We start from the raw sequence: 24,183 nt of genomic DNA, 5'->3' as shown, positions 1-24,183 counted from the left end.
GAGAAAGCCCTGGGTTCCTGGTGGACAAGTTGACCACGAGTGGGTAATGCACCCTTGCAGCAAAAGGCCAACAGCGTCCTGGGCTGCATTAGGAAAAGCATCACCAGCAGGTCCAGGGAAGTGATCCCTCCCATCTACTTGTCACTTGTGCTCAGTTTTAGGCTCCCCAGTATAAAACAGACCCTGACGTAGTAGGCAAGTGCAGCCCACCAAGCTGAAGCACAAGTTATACAAGCAGAGGCTAAGGGAACTAGATCTGCTCAGCCTGGAGAGGCCAAGGCTTTTAGGAGACATACCTCTGTGGAGCTTATAAAGAAGATGGAGGTGCACAGCACTTTTCTCAGAGGTGCACAGCAAGAGGGTCAGAGGCAACAGTTACATGTTGCAACAAGGGAAATTTGGACTTGATAAAAGAAAAGGAGTTTTTCCCCCAAAATGGTGGGTGGTTAAGTACTATACCAGGTTGCGCAGAGAGGCTGGGGAATCTCCATCCTCAGAAGTGTTCAAAACTTAATAGTGCAAGGCCCAGAGAAACCCAATCTGGCTTCAAAGTTGGTACTGCTTTGAGCAAGGGCTTGGACTAGAGACCTCCCAACGTCCTCTCCAACCTCGGCCACTCTGGGCTTCTGTGGCTCTGTGAAGATGCAGCCAGAGGAGAGAATGGAAAATGTAGACGTAATCTTCTCGGCGCGCATGGTGAGGGACGATGAAGGAGCCGCTCGCACGGATGCGGCACAGCTTGCCGCACGGAGTTGATCCCTGCGTTGGCTCTGGGAGCACCAACATGGTTTAGGCGTCAGTCGTTCACGGGCTGGGCAAGGGGAAGTCACCGAAACAGTGATGCCAACACCCCAGGCATGATGGGCCTGGACTGAAACAGCTCACCCAGCATATTAAGTGGCACTTTGGCATCTGTAGCCCTTCTCCCCATAAAGCTGGACTTTGCTTTCAGAGGTAAAGAAGCAACATTTTAAGAGTGTTGTTTTGGGCCACCTTTTTCCTCCAACTGCAGACTACCAGGTAGAATAAACTGCAGGGGCAGAGGAAAGCAGAGTGGTTGGGAAAGCCAGCACTGTGGTCCCACCATGGGAGCACGACCCTCGTGGGAGAGGTGAAATCGTGGGGCCTGAGGGGCTCCTTGGAGAAGACAGAGAGAGGTTCAGCTCATCCGGTGACCACAGCAGCCGGTTAATAATCGGCTCAGTGTTATTTGCCTTGCTCCAACAAAAAGTGGGGGGAAATCCCCACTCCACTATTCATTACCAGCTTCTCCTTCCGTGAGATTTCCAAGAGATAATGTTCAAATATCAATCTTCTTGAGCAAATATGCCACAAGGCACTCCTCTGCCCAGTTTTCAAATAATGAAGGTAAACACGGGCGAGCAGCGTGCCACTCTTTTCATCACAGCCAGCCTTGTGCAGCAGCTCCATCTTGTGAAGGTGCTGTCAGAGGTGGGACGAGCCCCCGTGCATCCACACCACCGAAGCAAATGGGGGCTGGCGAAGAAGTGCATTGGCAGAACAAGTCAGTCCCATCACTAATAAAGCTATGCCCAACAAGCCCGCCTGCGCTTTGCTTTCTGCCCCTCACGCACCCTTTGGAGACCGACCGCAGCCTCCAAAGACACCAGCCAGACTCCCCCACCCACAGCAGGCAATATTTCTCCCCCTTGTGGTATTTTTGGCGTGTGAGGTGGCTGTGAAAGGGTTGTGAGTGCAGAAACATGGCTGGGGAGCAGGGGGAGGGACAGGCCTCTCGAGGGCAGGCAAGGGGCCCCAAGACCCTCTGGCTTGGGCAACTGCAGGCAAATAACCAGTCACTAAGGTGACATTGGTGTCCTTCGCGTTGGTGTCTGTCCCCAGGTGGCAAATGCAGTTCCAGTGACTGGAAATGCCCGGCTCATTACAGCCCCTCTCCTTGCAAGCAGGCGTCTGCCAGAAGCCTCTCCCCCTCACAGCAGAGAGAAATGTTGAGGCAATGGGTTGTCTGAATGGTTTCAGATATTTCATAGCTCGTTAAAAGCTATTGTGAAATAAAAAATAAAAGGCTGAAACGACAAGGCATCATTATTTTTTTCTGCTGACAAGTGATGTCGGCAGCGCATGCTGTCACGGGAGCACCCCCCCCAGGCACGGGGAGATGGGCCACCAGCGTGGACATGGCCAGTCTCTCAGGAGAATCCTAGCCCAGGCGGTAGGGCTGCATGCCCCTCTGTGCCACATTCATAGCCAACAGCCCCGGGTCAGTCCCAGCCCCCTTTCCTTGAGCAGCAGGCACACAGCCTGGGGTGCTGGGATGGGACTGGGGCAAACACCTGCAAAACAGCTGGATGATGGGTCTTTAGCCCAGCCCTCGCCACAGCTCAGTCCAGGAATAGGGTGTGAAATGTAAGATGTAGATGAAGAGACACCCAGAGAAAAATCCAGTGGGTTTTTTTTTCCCCCCTTTGGAAATCTGGGAAATATCACCCCCAAGAACATACATACCACCACACCAATGTCTATTGCGCAACAGGTTCTGTTTACATGACAAAAAAGCTCTCACAGAACCACAGCCCAATACATTTCATCACAGTATCAGATTACCACCAGGCGGAAGGTAGCTTTCCCCATATATTAAACTTCCTCAAACCTCAGTCCTGTGCCAGAAGCTGAGCTGCGGACAAGCAGGTAAGATACCACCGCTCAGGGTGGGAGCTCTTCTCATTCCCTTCTTCCCCTGCAGCTCTTCCCCATTCCCTCATACCATCTCCTCGGTGGCCCAGGGGCTGCAGCTTTTTTCTGTGAGATTTCTGTTTGAATAAGGCTACTGACATTTGTCCTGTAGTTCTGGATTTAGGTCACCTAAATTTAGATGGCTCTCATCCATACATGATCCTATGTCCCTAGGCTCCCCTCACAGTCAGTGAGGGAAAATGGATGCTCCCAGAGCACAACTCACCCTAAAGTAGGTAGCCACCATGATTTAGACAGCTTGCATCTTGAAAGTGCTGATTTCTGAGCCTAAAGAAAGCCTCAGGAGATTCCGGCAAAGCTATGCATGTGTGGCAAAGGCGGTTTGCACACAGAACGTGGGCAGGGGATAAGGGCGTTCATGGTGGGAGCACAGCAGCGCAGGGCACTGAACATTACTAATTTTATTTTTCCTGAGTTGAATGTTGGGCTTTGAGATTTGGAGGAAGTTACCAAGACATCATAGAAGACGTGGGTTTGAAACACCAGCAGAAGTGGGAAGTTACAGGTCTCTTGCAGACAGCTGCAGCCTGCTTTGTGCCGGAGCAGGAGAGCTGCCAGTGGGGTCTCTTTTTATCAAAAAGAGACATGACTCCATTTGCGTATCGCTTTGCCTACCCAACCAAGAGAAACACCCCATCAGCTCAGAAAGAGTTTCTTTGTGTTTATGCAGCAAGCAGAGAGATGTATTCCTGTCTTCATGCGTGCCAATGCTGACTGGTTGTTTTCCAGGCTGTTCTGCGTGCTCAGGAAGAACCACCCCATGGGCCCGACGCTCGTGCTGCTGGGCCTCGCTGCCCTCCTGGGTAAGTCTGGCGTCCCTCGCTGCCTTGCCCCGAGCGGCCGGCGACACGCGCCCTGCAGCCGGCAAGCAGGAGACGCCGATGCACCTCCTCACCCCCCTCCCCAAAACCTCGGTTGCCACTAGACTCTATCGGAGGAGTCTTGCCGAAGGAGGGGTGGCCCCCGAGGGACGGGTGGGCTCAGGGTGCAGGACGGAGGGCCGGGCCTCACCACCTCCTGCACCCCGCAGCCCTTCCTCGCCGGGGCACAGCCCTCCCTTGGGTTTTACGTGCAGTCACAAAAGGTTTTTATTGCTTGAGCCTTTCCCTGTCGCCTCTGCAGGTGCCTCCCAGGGCCGCACGGATTGCTACGGCAGCGTAAGCAGGATTCACACCTCTGGGGCTTCATGCAGAACTGCAAAGCCAGAGGGTTTATCCTACTGTGGTGAGTGTCTCTCTTCTGCCAGACGGCTCCATTTCATCGTGCCACAATAATCCCAAATCTTTCACGTTTCCAAAGTGCTAAACACAGACTAGCTGCTGAGCCTGCATAATACCCCTGCAGGTGATGGTCTACCTCCTCCCAGAGGCGAGGCATATAAAATTTTGATGTAATTCTGCCTGTACTAGAAGGAGAGAGGTGAGAGGCAATTCTGAGTTTTAAAAAGTTATTAAGCACATATCTTTACTTTTGATCTTAATTACAGGAGTTAGAGCTTCAGAAAAGATCGCTGAACGGGACCTAAGAGCTATGGATCAATATAAAACACTCATTAAAAAAGTTGGCGAAAAACTGTGCATCGAACCAGCCCTGATCGCTGGCATCATCTCCCGGGAATCTCATGCTGGCAAAATACTGAAGAATGGCTGGGGCGACAATGGAAATGGATTTGGTTTAATGCAGGTATTTGCTGATACTCCACTAAAACCTGATAAACAAATAGCATGCAAATAAAAGTAAACCCCCTAAACATATCGTCCAATACAGCAGGGAAATGACTTCTTTTTGTTGTTTTGATATTTCTAGGTTGACAAAAAGTCACACACACCTATAGGAAAATGGAACAGCGAAACTCATCTTACCCAGGGTACAAACATACTTATCACGATGATAAACAGAATAAAGAAAAGGTTCCCACACTGGACAAGAGATCAACAGCTGAAAGGTAAGGTACAGGCCACAGGTTTTGTCCAGGAGAGAAGAAAAACTTTAGGACAAGAACATACAGAATTAGTCTTCCTCAATAACCACATTCTAACAGGCTGTCACTTAGCTTTTCGCCCCCTTTTTTTTTCACCATAAAAAGACAAACTTTGTCACTTCTATGTGGTTTCTACCTTTCCTTAGTATGGCAGCCTTGCTGAGTTTCCAGCACCATGTGGCAAATATTTATACACCTGAAATCTAGTCTATACATAGAGCTGAGCTTTTCTTATCTGACCATAAGGAGTCTCCTACAGCCATTCAGGTTAACAAACAGGCCTGTGGGTTACTTGAATGGGGCCAGCAATTCACTCCATATCTCTGTTGACAGAGGAGACGTTTGTTCCCAGGGAATTTCAAAACGGTGCAGTATGACGTGGAAACGCTGCCTGCTGCCAAGCAGGCTGCAGCCCACAACTCCCTTGGGCTGTCGGGGTGCCAAGGCAGGCTCCTTTCACAGCCACCTCAGACACCTCTGCTTTTCCATGAGGCATATGGAGTAGCATATACCCTGCTGCAAGACAAAGATAATGCCATGTATGAGTGTGTTTTAACTCTCAGAGCAGTAATTTTTAAGGATGAGTGAAAAGTTACAAGAATGCTGGATATTCTATTCTAATTCTATTCTATTCTATTCTATTCTATTCTGTTCTGTTCTGTTCTGTTCTGTTCTGTTCTATTCTTATTCTATTCTATTCTAATTAACAAGCCCAGTGTAAATTAAGGGCTTGTGCTGGGCCAGGTAAATGGTGCAAGTTCACCAAGCTGCAAAGATTTGTGAACACAAAACCTCAGGTGTCTTTCTGATGTTTTGGTGGATTCATTCTTCCCACCTCCCTGCTGTTTGTGGAAGAGTGACACCCAGGAAAACAGCAGGCTTTGAGTTCAGCATATTTTGGTGCTCCTATTCTTTCTAGGCCTGGAATTGAACTATTCTGGGGATGAGAGGGTGGAAAAGCAACTGTAAGCTGTTTGCAGAGCCCTGCTTAAGTCAGAGAAGCTCTGATAACGCCACCTACTCCCCTTCCAACATCCCCATAAGTGAAAGCTTTCAAAACCAGTAAAAGCAGAACACATCAGAATTTTGCTTTTTTTTTTTTTAAGTCTGTATGACTTCTTTTGGTGTTTCATTTCAGGGGGGGTTTCTGCCTACAATGTTGGTGATAGGAATGTCCAAAGCTACGACAGAATGGACATTGGCACCACCCACAATGACTACTCCCACGACGTGGTTGCACGAGCCCAGTATTACAAGAAACACGGATACTAGGTTCGGGAATCTCTGCTGAGTAACTTCCTTACCATCACCTGCATGACACCCCTGAGGGAGCCAAGACACACAGCAGCTGTACCCTGTAAACCTATACAGATACAAATGTACAGGAATGATTTACATGAACAAGAACGCACAGGCTAAAGCCCTCAATTTTTAAAACAATATTCAGTAAGACACTGGTCATGTAGTTTCTTTAGAAGCAGTATGGTTTGGTTTTTACAAAGGGAGCATTACCAATATCTTAACATTGTTCTTCTGCTATCTACATATTTCTCTGAGCTGTAAGGACTATCTTGTTTTGCTATAGACAATTTGCTGCCTTCCAGATCTTAAAACACATTTCTGCCAAAATCTGTCATTCTTTTAAGAAATCAAAAGGCAAAATACTTCCTTGGGTATTAGCTTAATGATTTATTTTTTCAAAGGTGCTTGATATTTACATTATGCTGTGGAGCAGTTAGTTAACTTTTTTCTGAATGCTAATTTTTCATATAAATGCATGGAATAGAGATGGATGTTTTCAGTCATACAGAAATAAGCAAACAGAAACCGAATAAAAGTGTTATCAGCAAACCAAGCAGGACTCCAGTGTATTCATATTGTCATGTATGTTAGCAAAGTTTGAATAAGTACAATGTTAATTTTAGGCAGATAGAGAACCTGAGAAGGGAACAGGATGAATTACGTATTTGCGTGTCATAAAATTCTTCCCCCCCCGCCCTGCTGCTTGTAGAAGAGTGATCCCCAGGAAAACAGCAGTCTTTGAGTTCAGCAAATTTTGGTGCTCTTATTCCTTCTAGACCCGGAATTGAACTATTCTGGGGGTGAGAGGGCGGAAAGGCAACACAAGGAGAAGGGTAGGTGCCTGCAGGACTGAGTGGCACTCATTCTCCAGGGCCAAAGGAAGAGTTGGGTTTGGCCTGTCAGCAAGCAGTGCAAGCCGTGCATCCACTTGCATTCTGAGGGAATTTCCATTATTCTTCCACGATGAGTACACCTTCTGGGACTGGGAATAACTCTGTGTCAAAATAATTGGAACACCACTATTAAGATGCTGCAAGCATCTTAAATGGATAGGGAAATGCAATCCAAAGCCATTAACAGCACACAGAGTTATGATATACATCCTCCCAGGAGCAATTAGAGACCATGCTGCAAACATCCAGCACGGATTTAAACAGGGCAAATAGTGCCCAGCCAACCTGCTTGCCTCCTGCGGTGAGATGACCAGCTTTATGGAAAAGGGGAGAGGAGCAGATATGCTATATCTTGTTCTAGCAAGGTCTTTGCCCCAGCCTGCTCTAGTGTCCTTATAGCCAGACTGGTGAGACACAGCCTGGATAGGCAGGTAGAAAATCGGCTAGAGAGCTGCCAGGCTCCAAGCGTGGTGGTCAGTGTCACAGGGTCCAGTTGGTGGCCAGTTGCTAGTCTCATCCCCTGGGGACGGATCCTGCAGCCAGTACTGCTTTGTGTCTTCAGCAGCAATTCAGACTAGGGACAGGGAGCGCTCCCAGCAAGTTCACAGCTGATACCAAATGTGGGGTCCTGGAGAGGCTGGAGAAATGGGCTGATGGCCACCCCATGACGATCAATTAAAACAAAGGCAAAGCCCTGCACCCAGGATGGAATAACCCCACATGCCGGTACAGGCTGGGGCCAACTGTCTAGAAAGTAAGCTGTGCAAAGAGGCACCTGGGGGTCCTGGTGGACACCATGGGCCCTCACAGACATGTAGAGCACCCTGAGCTGCATTAGCAAAATACTAGACAGCAGGGAGGGGAGCAATAATTTCCCTCTCTTTCATGCTTTTGAGACCAGACCTGGAGCACTGTACCCAGTTTAGGGGTCCCTGATACAAGAGGGACACTGACACACTGGAGTGAGTCCAGCAGAGGACACCAAGCTGGTCAAAGGCTGGAGCACAGGACACACAAGGAGATGCTGAGGGACCTGGGTCCACTCAGCCTGAAGAAAGGTCAGCTTCGGGGTGAACATGCTGTCTGGTGACCCTGACTGCAATGATGGGCTCTGCAGCCTCTTCTCCCTCTTTCCCAGGGGTCTGGCTGCCTGCACTGAAGGTCAGCTCTGGTCATATCACACTATGAGGAGCCTCATCTGTTCTCCCCTCCCATCCACCTTCTGCCTGCTGGTTCAGGAGCTGCATTTAAGCTCACAACCTTGCCCTGAGCTGCACTGGAAGTCTGCCCGCACCTGCCTTGGGAACCTACTGATACTGATTTTGCCTCCCTGACTTTTCTTCCTGGTTTGCTCTTGAACCTGTCTTGTAACTATGTACTTGCCCTAAGAAGTCACCTTGACTTGGAAAGAGCCTGTTTGCCATCATCACCACAGCCCACATGATGCTGAGGGCAGTTTGCACAGGAAGATAGGCTGGGAGGTGTCTACCTTGTTGCCACCCTGGAGAAGTGGCTGTCTGACAGCATACCCTTGGAAACCCAGGTGATTCACTTGATTTTTTTGAATGCAGGCTTTTGCATTTAAAAATGCAAATGCACAAATCACCCAGAGGTAACAAATGCTGACCACTATTCAACTCTTAGGTTGACTCTAAGAGTTACTCCTGCAAATTGACTCTATCACTTCTGCAGATGCCTCACGGCACTGGTTCCTGGGACCAGCATGGAGGGATGTCCCTGTCCCAGGGCCCACCAACCCACAGGCTCCATTAGTTGGAAGACACCTTGCTGATACTTCAGCTACAGCTGCTATGAAATCACTTGTGTTCAACATACATGTTTTAAAGCTACTGTCTCTTGTCTTACCTTGTACCAAATTGCTCAGTAGTACATCTGAAGGCAAGGTCTTAGCACTGCCTATCTCCACACTAACTCCCACTGAGCCCATACAGCCAATGTCAGGTGAGGTAAGAATCGCTGTACGTTTAAATACACTTAAACATGAGCACCTTGGTATTTTCTACCTCCTGACAGTTGATGTAGCCGAGTTTTCCAGCAGATATATAATCAATAGGTGTCAAAAACATCCTGCCTTTTTGTTAACTTAGTCAGAAAAAAACCCTCCAAAACTTTGTAATTTGCCTTAGCAAAGATATAATTGGCTTGGTATATATCTTCACAAGGTCCTCCTTACGTGCACGTGGAGATGGCTGCAAGCCTCACAGCAGACATTCGCTGCAGACATCTGTCCATGTGGGCAACCGCCACATGAGAAGGCACAACGTAGTGTTATCCTCTGCAAGACACATGAAGTCTGCATGCTAATCACCACCAGAAAGGCCTCAGCCAAGGACTGTGTTTAATTCAGGTAGCTACAGCTCACCGAAGATGGGGACCAACTGGAGAATCTCAAAACTGCAGCAACAACCACGATCAGAAGTGAAGAAAATGTGGCCTGAAAAGACTGCAGAACTGGGATGGCTTAGACAAGAAAAAAAATGCTAAGGACAGGTATCTGTGTCTACAGCTACATAGCAGACAGGCAGGAAAGGGAAAGAAGTAAACAGGTTTGCCACGAGCTTGTGGACAGAGTAGAGCAGGAACACACACATAAATGCAAAAATACATGTAGTTTCCCATTTTCATCTTTCATTTTTGATCAGCAATGAATACAAAGCATTTAAGTATTGCTCTTTAGTATTTATCATATAATGAAAATGGCCTTTGCTGTACCTAGCTGAGGTCATGAACAAGACTTCCAAGATACTTGAGAATTTATCTAAAGTCCCAGCTCAGCTTTGCAAGACCCAAGGCTTGCAAAAACGAAGCTATTACAAAAGACACTGAAATTTGTGCAAGTTGCCTAAGTTTCACATCTCAGTCCTGTTTGCACTCTCCAGCATGGGGCTTAACGTCTATTGACAAGTAGAACAAGTAGAACTTCTGCAAAAAACTACTGGGGACTTTTGAAACCAAACGAATAAATAAAACCAGCAGGGTTTTGAAACATATTGTGCAGCTTGTTCCCTGTAACAGCCACAGCCACTGCTTTCCTTCTTTCGGTACTCTGTTGGATCTGCACTATCAGGCTTAAGGTCTTTTTGATTGCTTAAATGCTAAACTATCAAAATGAGCTTTGCTACACTGGTGTCTTAAGTTAATTTCTAAAATATGAACCATTATTGCAGAAAAGAAAAAAATTAACCGAGCAGTAGTTGAGAATCATGTATCATGAATGGTATAGTTTGCTGATGGGACTACATTACCTAAAAATTGCATAGGAAAAAGAAGAGAGCCAATTTAATCCCACATGCAACACCAAGAAGCTATGGGTGCTTCTAAAACAAGTCTGCAGTAGTAAAACATGTGAAGGATAATCCACTCAACATTTTTATTACAGTTGGGCTTGTGTGACCCTTTATGAAATGCAGGAAGAGTCTGAAAGCACATTCTTAATTTGTTTTATGCTGCCTTAATCATTGTTTTGTATCATCAGACAGGTCCTGTTTGAGCTCCTTGGGTCTCTCTCCTTTACGAAGAGGACTTGATTAAATGTGTGCCAAAACTCTCAACTACTGGCTTACCAGAAAGGAAGAGACTTGTTTTATTTTAAAAGAAGAGGTTAGAGGTTTTATTTTAAGGGAAGAGGTCATTCCTTGTATAAACACTTCCCAGCGGGGTTTACCCAACTTCCACCTTCTGACTCAGGAAGGGTCACAATGACACTGTTTCTCTAGCCGTCAAAAATGCTGCAAAGCTGGACAGGACACACCTAAGGACAACAAAAGCAAAAGTAAATCCATTAGAAATAACACAAGTCATTCTCCTACAGTTAAAAACCATCTAAATAAAAGCAGTTAAGCATAAAACAGTTAAATACTACTTAAAAATAGACAAAGTTTCGTTCATCTCTGCAGCACGATGTTAAAAAAAAGCATGCTAGTCATTGCTTTGCCTTTAATTGCAAACATTTCCAAGCCGCTCTGTCCCAGGCTTGGGATACTGCCTGTCCTCTCAGGAGCTTAACACGGGTATTCTTCAGATAAAGCTTTTGCGGATGAGCCAACACTCACTCCCACACTCAGAAATGACTCTCTGAATCCCTTTCATAATCTGCTTCTGAAAGATGCCAGGGTCTGCCTCCACAGCTATTATCTCAGTTCTTCCAGCAAACATTTTAGTTTATAAGTAAATTTCTGTCTTGATAAATCTCTCCCTCATGGAAACCAGATTTAACTGACCGTCTCTCTTCCCTCTCTTCCTGCTCTTTCTTTCAGGCTTTTCCCCTCCTGACAGACGATCAACAAGTGAAATAACTCCTTCAGTCATGTACATGTACATTCCCATTACCTTCAGACTATGCCCTTGCCTTCGGTGCGGTTGCACAGGCGTAATGGACTGAATTCAGCAGAGCTGCTGGGGAGGGAAGAAGCACCGGCGGCCCCGGCGCCGCCGTGCGGCAGGGCAACCCGCTGCCCACGGCGCTGGCTCACAGCGCTCCGCAGTGAGGTCAACACAAGAGACCAAGTTTCAAGGCAGAACCACACTCTGACAGGCTCTATCCCAGCCGAAAGCAGGACACCAGGACGTGTGAGACTCCTTGCATGCCTATGTGATTAAACAATAATTTCTGGATAAGGCTCCAGAAAACACGGGAGCTCTACCTGCCTGCCTGAATTACTGTGATGCAGAAGCAGCAAACTAGTCCATCCTTCACGATTCTACCCCAGCAACAAGGGAACACGGGCCATTTGGAGACTACTGGTTTGTGAATCATCTTCAGTGGTGTTTTGAATTTTCAGTATCTTTTTATGTCACTCCTGTACGAGCCGTATCTGTTTTATTTTCCTTCCTGCCAGAGGTACTTCCCCATGTTTCAACCTTTAAACTCACTCGTAATCATGAACACGAAGAACTCCATGCACGGGCTGCTGTGACTTTTTGCTGGTTCCCGACAGGAGGTATCAACAGTACAGGAAAAACTTACAGAACTGGATCTTTCAACACAATGACATGGGATGAACTCCCCGGCTTAAAATGTGAAAGAGCTGATGAAAGAGCGAAACAGCATTCCACCCTTACAAAATTTACCACGGGGGAGACACATGTCAGGATGGATTAGCAGTGATGGGGAGGTCTGCCATCCAGTGGCTTTTTTCCTTACTGCTGAACAACTACAGTGGCTTTGATCCACGCCGCCTGCTAATTTGGATTTGTGCCTTCACCTTTGTTGTCGCTGCACAGGAGGGGATAACAACGGGGATCTGGCATAGTCTCTGCATATCCAAATTCTCCGTGGCTGCAGCTCTGTGTCATGTTATTGTTGCTGGGTCTTTGCCTGCAAAAACTTTATTACATCCAAAAGCGCAGGTTCCCATTTTCCCATTGTCAGCATGTTACTGCTTTCAACAACTGAAGGGGGGGGCCGTTGTTTTCAGATGAGGCTCCTCCTAGTTCCAAATTGTTAGCAATGGGCTTTTAAATTAAATTAAAAGGTATTTCATTATTAAAATCGTAATTGTGTTCGTGCTGTAGAGCAAAAACCCTGTTGTGTTTGGGTGGACGCACAAGAAGTAGCTAGGCGTTCCTGTTTCCTGTAATACCAGTGGCGTGTGGGAAGTGCACTGAGTCAGCTGCTCTAAAACGCCACCAGCAGATAAAAAGCCCATTTGTCTCTAGGAAGTGCAGCGAGAAGGTGGGGAGACATCCTGCAGCAAACATGTCAGGTCTGTGATGTTTGTCTCATATTCTTGTAAATAATTCACTGTGCCAAAGTCTGTTTTCCATTAACTGCTGGGCTTGGGTTAACATTGTTCCTCTCAGTTGCTGTTTGCATGTTTCCCCTTCTGCAACGGCATGTTTAGGCAACAGATAAGTTGCGAGTCAAACAAACTGCAAGTCAGACAAATTGTAATGGATGTTATTGAAGGATGTTTCTCTGCGATTTTTCCTGTTGACAGTAGCTATGGAAAAGCAAGCTGGAGCCACCAAGTAGTGTAGGATTTCTTTTGACTCTCATATTTGGAATAGAAAACCCACCTTTTGGAGGTGCCTTTCTCCATTGGCTTCGCTGGCTGCCCAAGTCACAAGCTTAGGCTAGACACCTAAGTTTTAGGCAAGCTAAAATCGGGAAGACTAACTGTGCATAAGGCACCAGTTCACCTCATAAGCTACCCTCTGGCTTTAGACTAGCATGACTGAGAGGTAATCCTTCCCAGAGCATATGATACCATGACCGCATCTGCTAGCATAAATGCCTGTACCAATATCGAAATAATGCCATGGGTTTCAGCCATGGATCTGAAAACATTTTAACAGCACGCATCACACGCTGCGCTGGCCTGATGTTTGGTTGTAAATATTGCTCTTAGGCTGTTCGGAGCGTTATGGGAATATACTGAATGTTGACACGACTGGAGCTTCGGAGGCAACTGCGAAACCAGAAGGTCTGAGCTATGCAGGTAGGCACTAATTCAATTGTTCATCTCCCCTTTACATTCACACACAAGCTCATGCCTATTATGGATCCCAGTCTTTGGCTGTCAGTCATTGCCATGCAAGCAGGTTTTTCCACAACCAACAAAGATCCTAGGTGGGCACATAAGTTTACGTTGGGAATAGAGTTGCCTTTGAGATGTTCTAGGGAATATTCAAGAACGTCACACAGAAAATGCAAGGTCTGCTGGGTGCACCCTCCCTGCTATCGAGCCTGCTTTTCTCTCCCTTCAGAGGGTTTCCCTCATGACCCAAGTTTCTGAACATTTCCCCATAATAGTCCTAAATTAAAAGGAACTAAATCTGGGACTAATCCACCCAAAGGCTTAGATTTAAAACAAGAAGACCCACCTTTTAGTCTGCACACTAGAGAACTGTCCCACGTATTTGAAAAAATGTCTTTTATGTCATCTGTGTATTGATTTCTAGGGCACTTATCCTTCAGCAAAATTGGTCAATTCTATCATTGCTTCTCTCTAAATAGATTCAGAAGGATTAAAAATGTCAGCTCAGTCATAATGACCGTTAGAACAACTTGTTTCAGATTTTAAAAATGAAAGGAAAAGTCATTCTTGTTGTGTTGCAGGAGTTCCTGCCTCAGAGAAGATTGCAGAAAGAGATTTGAAGAACATGGAGAAATACCAAGCCAAGATTACAAAAGCCGGCAACAGCAAGTGTGTAGATCCAGCTGTGATTGCTGCTATTATCTCTCGAGAGTCACACGCTGGGACAGTGCTGAAGGATGGCTGGGGTGACCACGGAAATGCATTTGGTTTAATGCAGGTATGGTCAACCTTCTTAAAACCTCATCCTTCTTTTGAAGCAGAAAGTCAGATGCGCAGCAGAGGGCCCTGTTGAAACGCAACCCCCTAGACCTTTTCATCCAGCCCTTTGGCCAGAATAAAGCCGATGCTGACCCAGCTGTCAGCTCCGGGCACCAGGGAAGGACCCTGGTGAGTGTCAGGGCATGAGCAGACTGCGTTTGTACTATGAAATCGCTGCTTGCTTCCCAGTGCGCTCTTGGGAATTAAGAGATTAATTGCTCCTATTTCATACCTTAGATAATAAATCTTGTTTCAAAAAGCACTTTTTTTAAACTAAGCATGGAGGCTTGTAGGCTGCAGCTACATGCAGTCAGATTAATTACCCTTTATGCACCACAGGGGCCTGGCTAGTGGGGGATCTTACTTCATTATTCATGCCTACATTCACGCCTCACTTGTTTGCCAAGTTGTACGTTTATCCATACAATCCCTAAACATTTGCCGCACGCATTGGGATCCACTTTTGTAACAGCTCTAGCCCCCTCAGACTTGCGCTTTCCTAACCCATGGATAAGAGGCAGAGAAAGAGAAGGAGAAGGAGAAGGAGAAGGAGAAGGAGGAGGAGGAGGAGGAGGAGGAGGAGAAGGAGAAGAATTGCAGAACTAGGGTAGAGATCAAGGGGAGATCCCTAGAGGGATCAGGAGTTTGCCCACCCTTGATGCAGCTGGGGAGGAGAGAAGCAGTCACCTTGCAGCTGGAAAAGCTTAAGCAGCAGTAAGCCTGCTTTCTGCACCCTGTCACCTTTACGGCAGCAGCTGCGTTGTTTTTTTAAGGCTCTGACAGACAAGGAGGTGGGGCAGGCATTCCTCTTCAGTGCCCTGATATTCTGCTATTCACTCAACTGCCAGCTTCGCCTGCACCTTGAGCTAAGCCTGCTTCCTCTCTATACAATTACAGAAGAGGTAAACCGTGAGATTAAAGATCAAAATGAATACAAGCAGCCCGTAAGCAATGAAAAGCTCTGGATAAATAGTGGCGTTTCTGGTGTGCTGATATTGCTGTCTCACTTGCAGGTTGACAAACGTTACCATAAGATTGTTGGGTCATGGGACAGTGAAGAGCACTTAGCACAAGGCACAGAGATTTTATGCGGTATGATAAAGGAAATCCAGAAGAAATTCCCAACATGGACAAAGGAACAGCAGCTCAAAGGTAGAATTTTGTCAGCTTTAAAAATGCTTCACACATAAAAGTCAAGCACGATAACGCTGTAAAACCAAGCACTTCAGAAAATTAAACACATCCCAGTCCCCCTCTTCATTTTATTGAGGTGCGGAACAATATTCCTTGACACTCACTGAAAGGAATGGAGGAATGAGATGTGGTTAGCTTTCCAGCAGGCTTTTGGAAAACATGGCAAATGTCATGACATTTCTCAGTTGTAAGGAGTAAGGGTGGGTTTTTCTCTCTCCATTTAATTTTGTGTTTCTATACCACCTACAAAAAGCTACTATCCTGACAACTCCACAGAAGGAACACATTAATTTTGAAAATGTATGGTCCTCTCTGAAGGAAAACGGTTATATTCTTGAGCACTGATTACAGCTGAAGGCATCATGGTTGGGTCCCTTTATTTCAGCTACAATACAAAGATGTCTGAGGTTATTAATGCAGGTAGACAGGAAGGAATATACACAAAAAGAAGCAGTCATACAACTGAAGATGTTACGTTAGCAAAATCCAGCAAGGGGACAATGATCACCAAGTCTGGATGTAAAGGAGGAAATGATCATTTCTTCACAAAGTTAAACCACAAAAGGAACACCTCAGTGGCAAAAATAGCTGGAAATAGTAATACAATACTGGTAAAAAGAGTGCTGCAAACTAAAGCAACACATTTAAGTTGTTAGTTTTGTTTGTTTGATTATTTACTGACAAAATATCACCCGTTTATGTGTTTCTTGCACTCTCAATTCAGGTGGGATTTCAGCCTATAATGCAGGAACTAACAATGTCCAGAGCTACAACAGAATGGATATTGGCACAACACACAATGACTACGCCAATGATGTCGTTGCAAGAGCCAAGTTTTATAAAAGAAATGGATACTGAGGTATCTGAGTGATGATTAGATTTGAGTCACTGATTGCATACTTTGCTTCTAATTAAAAAAATCCTGGATTTCTCCTCCAGAAACAGTAAGAATGGAGGAGAGCAATGAAGCCAGAAACAAGTACAAGCTTTCAATGTTCTTTTTCAGCTAAGGCTACAAAAATCACTTTAAAAGATAACACTGCTAATAATCCAAACTGTAACCTATCTTTTGCCATTTATTTTTTATCTCACTTCAGGAGAATATTCAAGCAGAGTTTTCATCTGTGCTTGCAGTTCCTCAAGCAGCAGATTAATGGTGCAAGAAAGTCATAACACTGCTTAACAGGATTTTATCTGCCTTAGATTTTATCTGTCAATACATGTGTCTAACAGCAGTACAAAATTGGTTGTTAACAATTTGCAAGTTTTGAATTGAATATTTGCAATAAATATTATATATGTTTAATCCACCAGAAGAGTGTATCACAGTGTATTGCATCCTTTCAGAATAATTACTCTTAACTTTGGTGATGTGACCCCAAAGCAGCTGTTTCTTCTGACAGGAGGGAAAATACCACGCTGTCCTTAACTATTTTTTTTTTTTTGCCCTTGATACTACTTAATTTTAGCCTTTACAGTTGCAAATAACCTGTAAAACTCAAGCTGCTGTAATGAATACTTCTACTGAAGCTACATATTAGCTTCAATGCAGGGTTTGGCGTAAGAATATGCACATTCCATCATTTTAAAATGGCATGTTCATGCACAATAAACAGCCTTTTAATCAATCATATAGCAAAGCTTTTGGGGATCCTCAGCTTCAGAGTTGTTGGGTTCATTCAGCCACTTTAAGATACACAGTAGAAAAGTAAGTGGTTTAGAGTGGTTAAAAAGAACCTTCAAGCACATCACTAGGGGCTAAAGGAGAAATAACAAAGAGCACCGGGGGGTGTTGTTTGTTTGTTTTAAATATGTTTTTTATAGCTAGCATTTTGTACCTGTGATTAAAAATGTCCTGATGCTATTATTAGAATTCTATTGATCTCCTCATGCTACAGTATTAATTACCAAATCTGAAACAGTAAGTGATCCTGCAACAGAGCTATAGCACAGAAATAAAAGTTTACTCTTAAAACAGTATATTTCTACATTGCTACCACATATTGCACCAAAGATCTGTTTCAATATACTTTAAATGCTACCGCAGGTAGACATGGCAAATGGTTCCTACCCAAGAAGCAAGTTCAATGTGAGCCAGCTGTGTGCCCAAGCCGCCAAGGCAGCTAAGGTTACCCTGGGCTGTATGAATAGAAGCACAGCTTGACCGAGGGAAGGGATTACACACCTATGCTAAGCAGTTGTGAGACCACATCTACAGTAGTGTCCAGTTTTGGGCCCCCTGACACAAGAAAGAACAATTAATTTGGACAGGTTCAGGTGGACCTAACAGCAGCCCCACCATACCTACCTGTGAGGGATAATTGAGTAGATAGAGCCAGGCTGGCTCCTCACAGTACTGCAAGGTGGGAAAAGAAGTGACAACAGCCATAAGCTGATAGAAGAGAGGTTCAGACTGGATACAAGACTGTATTCTGCATATAACCCATTCCTCATGAAGACAGCCAGGCAGCAGAGCAGGCTGCCCACAAAGCCTGAGCTGTCCCTGCCCTCAGAGGTTTCCAAGACCCAACTGGAATGGAGCAACCTGGTCTGATCTCAGCGCTGGCTCTGCATTGAGCAGGTTGGACTAGAGACCTGCGAGGTACCTTCCAATCAGAATTTTGCTGTCATCTTAAGTCAGCCTGTTTGTTCCCTGCACAAAAAGGCAGTCTCTCTCACCTGTGCTTCATGAAGATTTACATGAAGCATTTATAATGCTCCATTAATGAAAGAATGTGGACATATACTGTGTTTGTGCACCCTGTTGGGTCAGGTTTTAGACCTGAGAGCAAATCTTTAGAGAACGTATGCTTATACAGAGAAGGTTTGGGATAGCAAATTGACTGTATGACAATTGTGACCCTGGACAAAATACCATTTCAGAAACACTTAAACTTACACATATATTAAAAATTTTAAGAAAATACAATTTCCTTTTTCATAAAAACTGCCAGCCTGTCAATTAAAGACAGCTGTAAACATCTCTTGCAGCTAAATCTTACACAGAAATAACAGGTACTATCTAAAGCGTTTTCCCTTTTCTGCACTTGGGAAGCAGTTATTAGCTATGCTCTAACTTAGGTAGTTTATCACACACTTTTTAAGCTGTGCACAGTACCAAGCAAGCTTGTTCATTAACACATTCTTTCCAGTTCACATTGAAGTACTTTTGAAGGTTGTAGCATCTGTACAGTGTGATGAACCCATATGCATTACACATACTGCGTATGACAGAACTAGCAGTGCTCCCTCTGTTGGAGATTCACCAGGCTGCAGTGCCATGCACACAAATCCTGAACGTGCTTGGTAAGGCTGAGCGATCCTGGGACACGAAGCCTCGTACAAGACTTATATTTGCTATCCCTCAGCAACAAAACCCATTTGCCTAATTTTCTGGGCCCTAGTACTTGTGCCATCTCTTTTAAGCATGCCCTGCACCTTGGATGTACTACACATGTCATTCAAAAGGGCTGAAATTTCAGCTTTACTAAGTGCCTTGCTGTGGGAACATGGTCAACACCACACAGAGACTGCCATTATAACACACTGCAGCACAAGACACTATGCAGATTCTGCAAGGAAGGAGGGAAGGAAGAAAAGCAACATTCATTTATCTGCTTTACTTTCTCCTTGCGATTCTATATATGTCAGACTGACACCAGTATTTTCTGTGTCCTTCCAACTACAGCCTGTATCTTGTTAGGAAATTGAGGTTTTTCAGCTCAATTTTGCGTTTCTGCCTTTGGCTTGGTCATAGGAGCCGTTACAGTCTTCAATGCCACTACAATAGCCTATCCTTTTTTTTTTTTTTTTCCTCCTGCACACAGTGCCTCCAGATTATGTCCCTCTACTGACAGGTCTACTCCTTTGAACTCCTGCTGGTGTTGACTCTTCTCTGCAAGCATGCGGAAAGGATAAACATCAATTTTCAGCGACTGTATCCGTCTGATGTTCTCACAACATACGGTCATTAAGATTAACTCCTCTACAGTGTGTCTAGCATGGGGGAGGCTCACCGTGTGTTAGACTGTGGAATTTATGCTCCCTGGAATGAAAACTACTTAATCATTTGATACAACAGCGGCTTCATAACTTTGGCCACAATACTTAAAACAGTAAATAAAAATATGTATGCAGTAATATTCTAGATTCTTCAGTAAAAGGTGTTATTTTTTAATGCAGCCCATAATTACTAACTTGCATCAAAGAGGTATGCTTCAGGGTCTTCAGAGTTCTAAAGTTTGCAATTTTAGAACAGGAAAAGCATCAACTTTCACATAGACTGCAGCTCTTAGACTACTATTATTAAACATTTAGGATCAAGAAATATGCATGAAGTAAGATATCATGTTTCCTGAAAGACAAATTATGCAACCTACCAAGACATGAATCACTCCTCCTGTTACTCCCAAATGGGGAGTTCAGGTACTTTTTAAGCTACAAAGGAGGCCACATGACAGACTGTTTGCTAAGGAACAAGCGTGAGACCTGGATGACCAAGTTAAGTCACCCAAACGACTACCTCAATCACATGACACTCTGGATGGACAGCCAGTCAATTCTCATGTAACGGGTAAACAGAGGGCTTTTCAATTCCATTTCCTTCCTTCGCATAGTAAATGTGAAGTCATGCACCATCATTGTAAACCTTTACTGTTAGCTGGGAAATGTCCTCACCATCATTATTTAGACCTATTCTACTCAGTTCCCTGCTTATCTGACTATTTATAAAGTTCTCTAATAACTAGCCATAAACTACAGTAATCTAGCCACAAAGTTAAAACATGAGGAAAGAAAGCCTATCATCCATTTAATGTTTCAGGCAAACATTACTGATACTGAATTTTATATTTGTACAGATGTAATCCTTCTTTAAGCATCAGTGTCAGTCCTGTCACTCAAACCAGACAGGGTAAGAATTAAGCTTAAATTTCATACACAAACTCTTAACTCAAGCGTTAAATTGTTTATTTTTATAAAGTACAAATCCAACCAGCACACCTTATGACTTAATTTCTTTCTGTTCCACAGGTTTCAGACGCCGTTTAATGACAAGCTCTCCATTGCTTGTAAGAAAGGTGTCCGACATTTCCTCTTCTGTTGGCAATCCATAAGGCAGTTTCAGTGGCTGTATTCTACAGGCAAAAGAGTTTGCTTAGTGAAGTCCTACAACTAGTAGAGAGTTACATTAAGTGTTTCAAATTGAACAAATAGTTAACAAACCTTATCAGATGTTTAACAACTTTCAGTTTGGAATTCACAGAAGGGATATTTTTGTGCAGTTTCGGCTGATGTGCCTATACAAAGAATAGGACAGGTTTTACAAACACATTGCCAAAACCCACATCTCTTTTCACTGAACTTTTCACACTATCAGTAAAAATAAAAGCCACATTTGCAAATATAAGATTTAGAGAAATGTCATGCATCAAGAGCATACATAAAAATATGAAATCAAAACTTGATCAAATTAGATTCCAGTAAAATGACAAATTCAGCTTTATTCCCATTCTTGCAGCTGTTAAAAACACTAAATGTAAATACAAGAATTTAGGGATAAGATTGCTTGCTTCAGTTAGATCTTAAATTGATCAAGCACACATTTTTTCTCTGTAATATAACAGTGACTAGATGAATCTTTGCACAACGTGCATCTGGTCTAAAAAATGTGGATAAACACATCTTTGACACAAACTCTTAGAGTCATGGATTTGGAAGCCTTTTCATCAATAAACAAGTCTTATTTGCCTACCTGCAATATCTGAATAATATGATCCACAGAGAAAATGGAATTAAAAGTATTTACAAAGCTATTTTTATTACTTTAGCAGAATTCTCAAGGTGAAGTTCTCCTCAGGCATGCAAAGCAATACCATACAGTGATATTCTGAATTCCCACTAAAAGGGCATTTGCCACTAACGTTCCTCTCAGCTCTCAAACACACCACCAATTTCTCAATTACATTTATAACAGCTGTAAAGCAATCCAACTTCTGTGACTGCAAAACTGAGGTACTTCAAAAAATCCACCACCTTAATTCTACCCTATGTTTCCACATTTCCGATGTACACAGTAAGTATAAAGAACAAAAATCATACTTTATCCAGTCCAAGATCACGTATTATCTTCTTTTCCCAATATGGGCGACCAACTACACATTTTATTCTAGTAACAATGTGGATTTTGTGGGGCTGCTCAGGATCACCTCCATACTTTTCATGATCTCCAGGCCGTGGCTGAAATACCTAGAATAAGAAGTTCACAAAAACAAGGATTTTTTCCTAAATATCTGAATTATTATTTACAAGCAACTAAAACATACCTCGATTTTGGTAAACATTCCTACATGTTTAAATACCTTTCTTTTCAGAAGGTCAAAGCACCAACAAGTGACCTCATTATAACATTAAGTCAAACATATTTTTATAACGGTTTGCTGATGAATACATTAACTCTTGAGTTTAGCCATACAACTGCCTAGAAATACATGGACAACGCTCTATACCAGCACAGCACTTAATTCACATGCAGATCATTGAAGAAACTCTGCTAAGCCTCTGAATGATTTAAGGCTTTAAGAATGATTTTAAGGAACAGAGTCAGCTGACACTAGACAGTAACTTGCAGAAAGATAAGCTAAAAAAGTAAATGTAAAAATGTACAATGTAAGTCAAGCTTCCCATCACTTTGGCTTTAGTTATTTATTGAATAGAATATTTCAGTTGGAAGGGACCTACAACAACCACCTAGTCCAACTGCTTGACCAATTCACGGCTGACCAAAAGTTAATAAGGGCATTGTCCAAGTGCCTCTTAAACACTGACAGGCTTGGTGCATCAACCACCTCTTGAGGAAACCTGTCCAGCGTTTGACCACCCTCTTGGTAAAAAAAATGCTTCCTAATGTCCAGTCTAAACCTTCCCTGATGCAGCTCTGAGCCATTCCCATGCATCCAGTCACTGGATACCAGGGAGAAAGGATCAGCACCTCTCCACTTTCCCTCCTCAGGAAGCTGTGGAGAGCAATGAGGTTGCCCTTCAGCCTCCTTTTCTCCAAACCAGTCAAGCCCAAAGTCCTTAGCTGCTCCTCAGAGGACATTTCTTCCAGCCCTTTCACCTCACACCAATGCTCCTCTGGATGCATTCAAGGATCCTTCTTACATTGTGGGGCCCAGAACTGCACACAGGACTCAAGGTGAGGCTGTACCAATGCTGAATACAGGGGGTAACCACCTCTCTTGACCAGCTGGTTATGCTGTGTTTGATGCACTAGTCCAACTGCTTGACCAATTCACGGCTGACCAAAAGTTAATAAGGGCATTGTCCAAGTGCCTCTTAAACACTGACAGGCTTGGTGCATCAACCACCTCTTGAGGAAACCTGTCCAGCGTTTGACCACCCTCTTGGTAAAAAAAATGCTTCCTAATGTCCAGTCTAAACCTTCCCTGATGCAGCTCTGAGCCATTCCCATGCATCCAGTCACTGGATACCAGGGAGAAGAGATCAGCACCTCTCCACTTTCCCTCCTCAGGAAGCTGTGGAGAGCAATGAGGTTGCCCTTCAGCCTCCTTTTCTCCAAACCAGTCAAGCCCAAAGTCCTTAGCTGCTCCTCAGAGGACATTTCTTCCAGCCCTTTCACCTCACACCAATGCTCCTCTGGATGCATTCAAGGATCCTTCTTACATTGTGGGGCCCAGAACTGCACACAGGACTCAAGGTGAGGCTGTACCAATGCTGAATACAGGGGGTAACCACCTCTCTTGACCAGCTGGTTATGCTGTGTTTGATGCACCCCAGGATGCATTTTGCCCTCTTGGCTGCCACAGCACACTGCTGACCCACACCAAGCTGGCTGTTGACCAGCACACCCAGATGCCTTTCTGCAGGGCTGCTCTCCAGCCTCTCCTCTCCCAATTTATGCCTGTGCCTAGCATTACTCCGTCCTAGCTGCAGAACCCGGCATTTCAACTTGTTAAATTTCATCCTATTAATCATAGTCCAATCCTCCAACCTATCTAAATCCCTCTGCAAGGCCTCTCATCCCTCAAGAGAGTCAACAGCACCTCCCAGTTTGGTCTCATCAGCAAACTTGCTGATTGTGCATTCAATTCATGCATCCAGATTGTTGATAAATATATTGAACAGAACTGGCCCCAGGAATGAGCCCTGAGGAACACCATTGGTGACCAGTCACCAATCAGACATAACCCCATTCACTGCAGTCTTTTGAGCCCTGCCCTTCAGTCAGTTCTTCACTCGGTGCACACTGAGCCTGCCCATGTTACAGTCTCTAGAAATCTGCCATACCACAGAAAGCACAGAATTAAGCTGTTTTTTCAGTTATGCATGTACTATAGCACATACCGAGTCTGGAATTCTTGACCTGGTAAAGAGACAGCGAGCCCACGCTGAGGACACCATCCCCTCCATCCTCCTTCCCAGCATCTGCAAAGAGAGCAGGACATAATTTGACCAGACTGTCCTTATAGCTCTTAATATTTGCAAACAGATTATACAGTCACTCAAATTCAGATCGGGTGACCATATAATCCGCGTTTATTACAACTCTCGGTGGTTAAAGAACAGACTGTGCTGACACCGGGCGCCCACAGGCTCCTCGGCCTTCCCAACGGCCGCGCTCTCCTCTCAGGGGAGGCGCCGAGCGGGCCCTGCGACGGTGCCGCCCCGAGGGGGTGAAGGCCGCAGCAGCGAGGGCTTGGCCCCTTGCGCCACCCGTAACCGCCCCCTCTCAGCGGCG

The 24,183-nt window shown here is 44.7% G+C and overlaps 3 protein-coding genes across 3 annotated transcripts; 2 read left to right on the top strand and 1 right to left on the bottom strand.

Annotated features, from left to right (window-relative positions):
* Positions 1-3,496: 3,496 nt before the first annotated feature.
* On the top strand, positions 3,497-5,989 carry LOC104614520 (lysozyme g-like). Its single transcript, XM_010282687.1, has 5 exons — positions 3,497-3,539; positions 3,859-3,960; positions 4,223-4,419; positions 4,543-4,681; positions 5,856-5,989. The coding sequence occupies exons 1-5, from the start codon at positions 3,497-3,499 to the stop codon at positions 5,987-5,989; spliced, it is 615 nt and encodes a 204-aa protein (XP_010280989.1).
* Positions 5,990-12,631: 6,642 nt separating this feature from the next.
* LOC104615053 (lysozyme g-like) lies at positions 12,632-16,283 on the top strand. The gene is made up of 5 exons (XM_010282689.1): positions 12,632-12,638; positions 13,284-13,373; positions 13,994-14,190; positions 15,245-15,383; positions 16,150-16,283. The coding sequence occupies exons 1-5, from the start codon at positions 12,632-12,634 to the stop codon at positions 16,281-16,283; spliced, it is 567 nt and encodes a 188-aa protein (XP_010280991.1).
* Positions 16,284-20,371: 4,088 nt separating this feature from the next.
* On the bottom strand, positions 20,372-23,870 carry MRPL30 (mitochondrial ribosomal protein L30; the record flags this gene model as incomplete). Its single annotated transcript, XM_010282686.1, has 4 exons — positions 20,372-20,560; positions 20,649-20,722; positions 21,525-21,671; positions 23,790-23,870. Coding segments are annotated over 4 exons (435 nt in total), but the record flags the coding sequence as incomplete, so codon positions are not given.
* Positions 23,871-24,183: the final 313 nt, after the last annotated feature.

Source organism: Phaethon lepturus, unplaced genomic scaffold (assembly GCF_000687285.1).
Source record: "Phaethon lepturus isolate BGI_N335 unplaced genomic scaffold, ASM68728v1 scaffold1642, whole genome shotgun sequence".
Classification (NCBI taxonomy): Eukaryota; Metazoa; Chordata; class Aves; order Phaethontiformes; family Phaethontidae; genus Phaethon; species Phaethon lepturus.
Note: the sequence above shows the minus strand (reverse complement) of the source record. Positions and strands in the feature narration are given on the sequence as shown.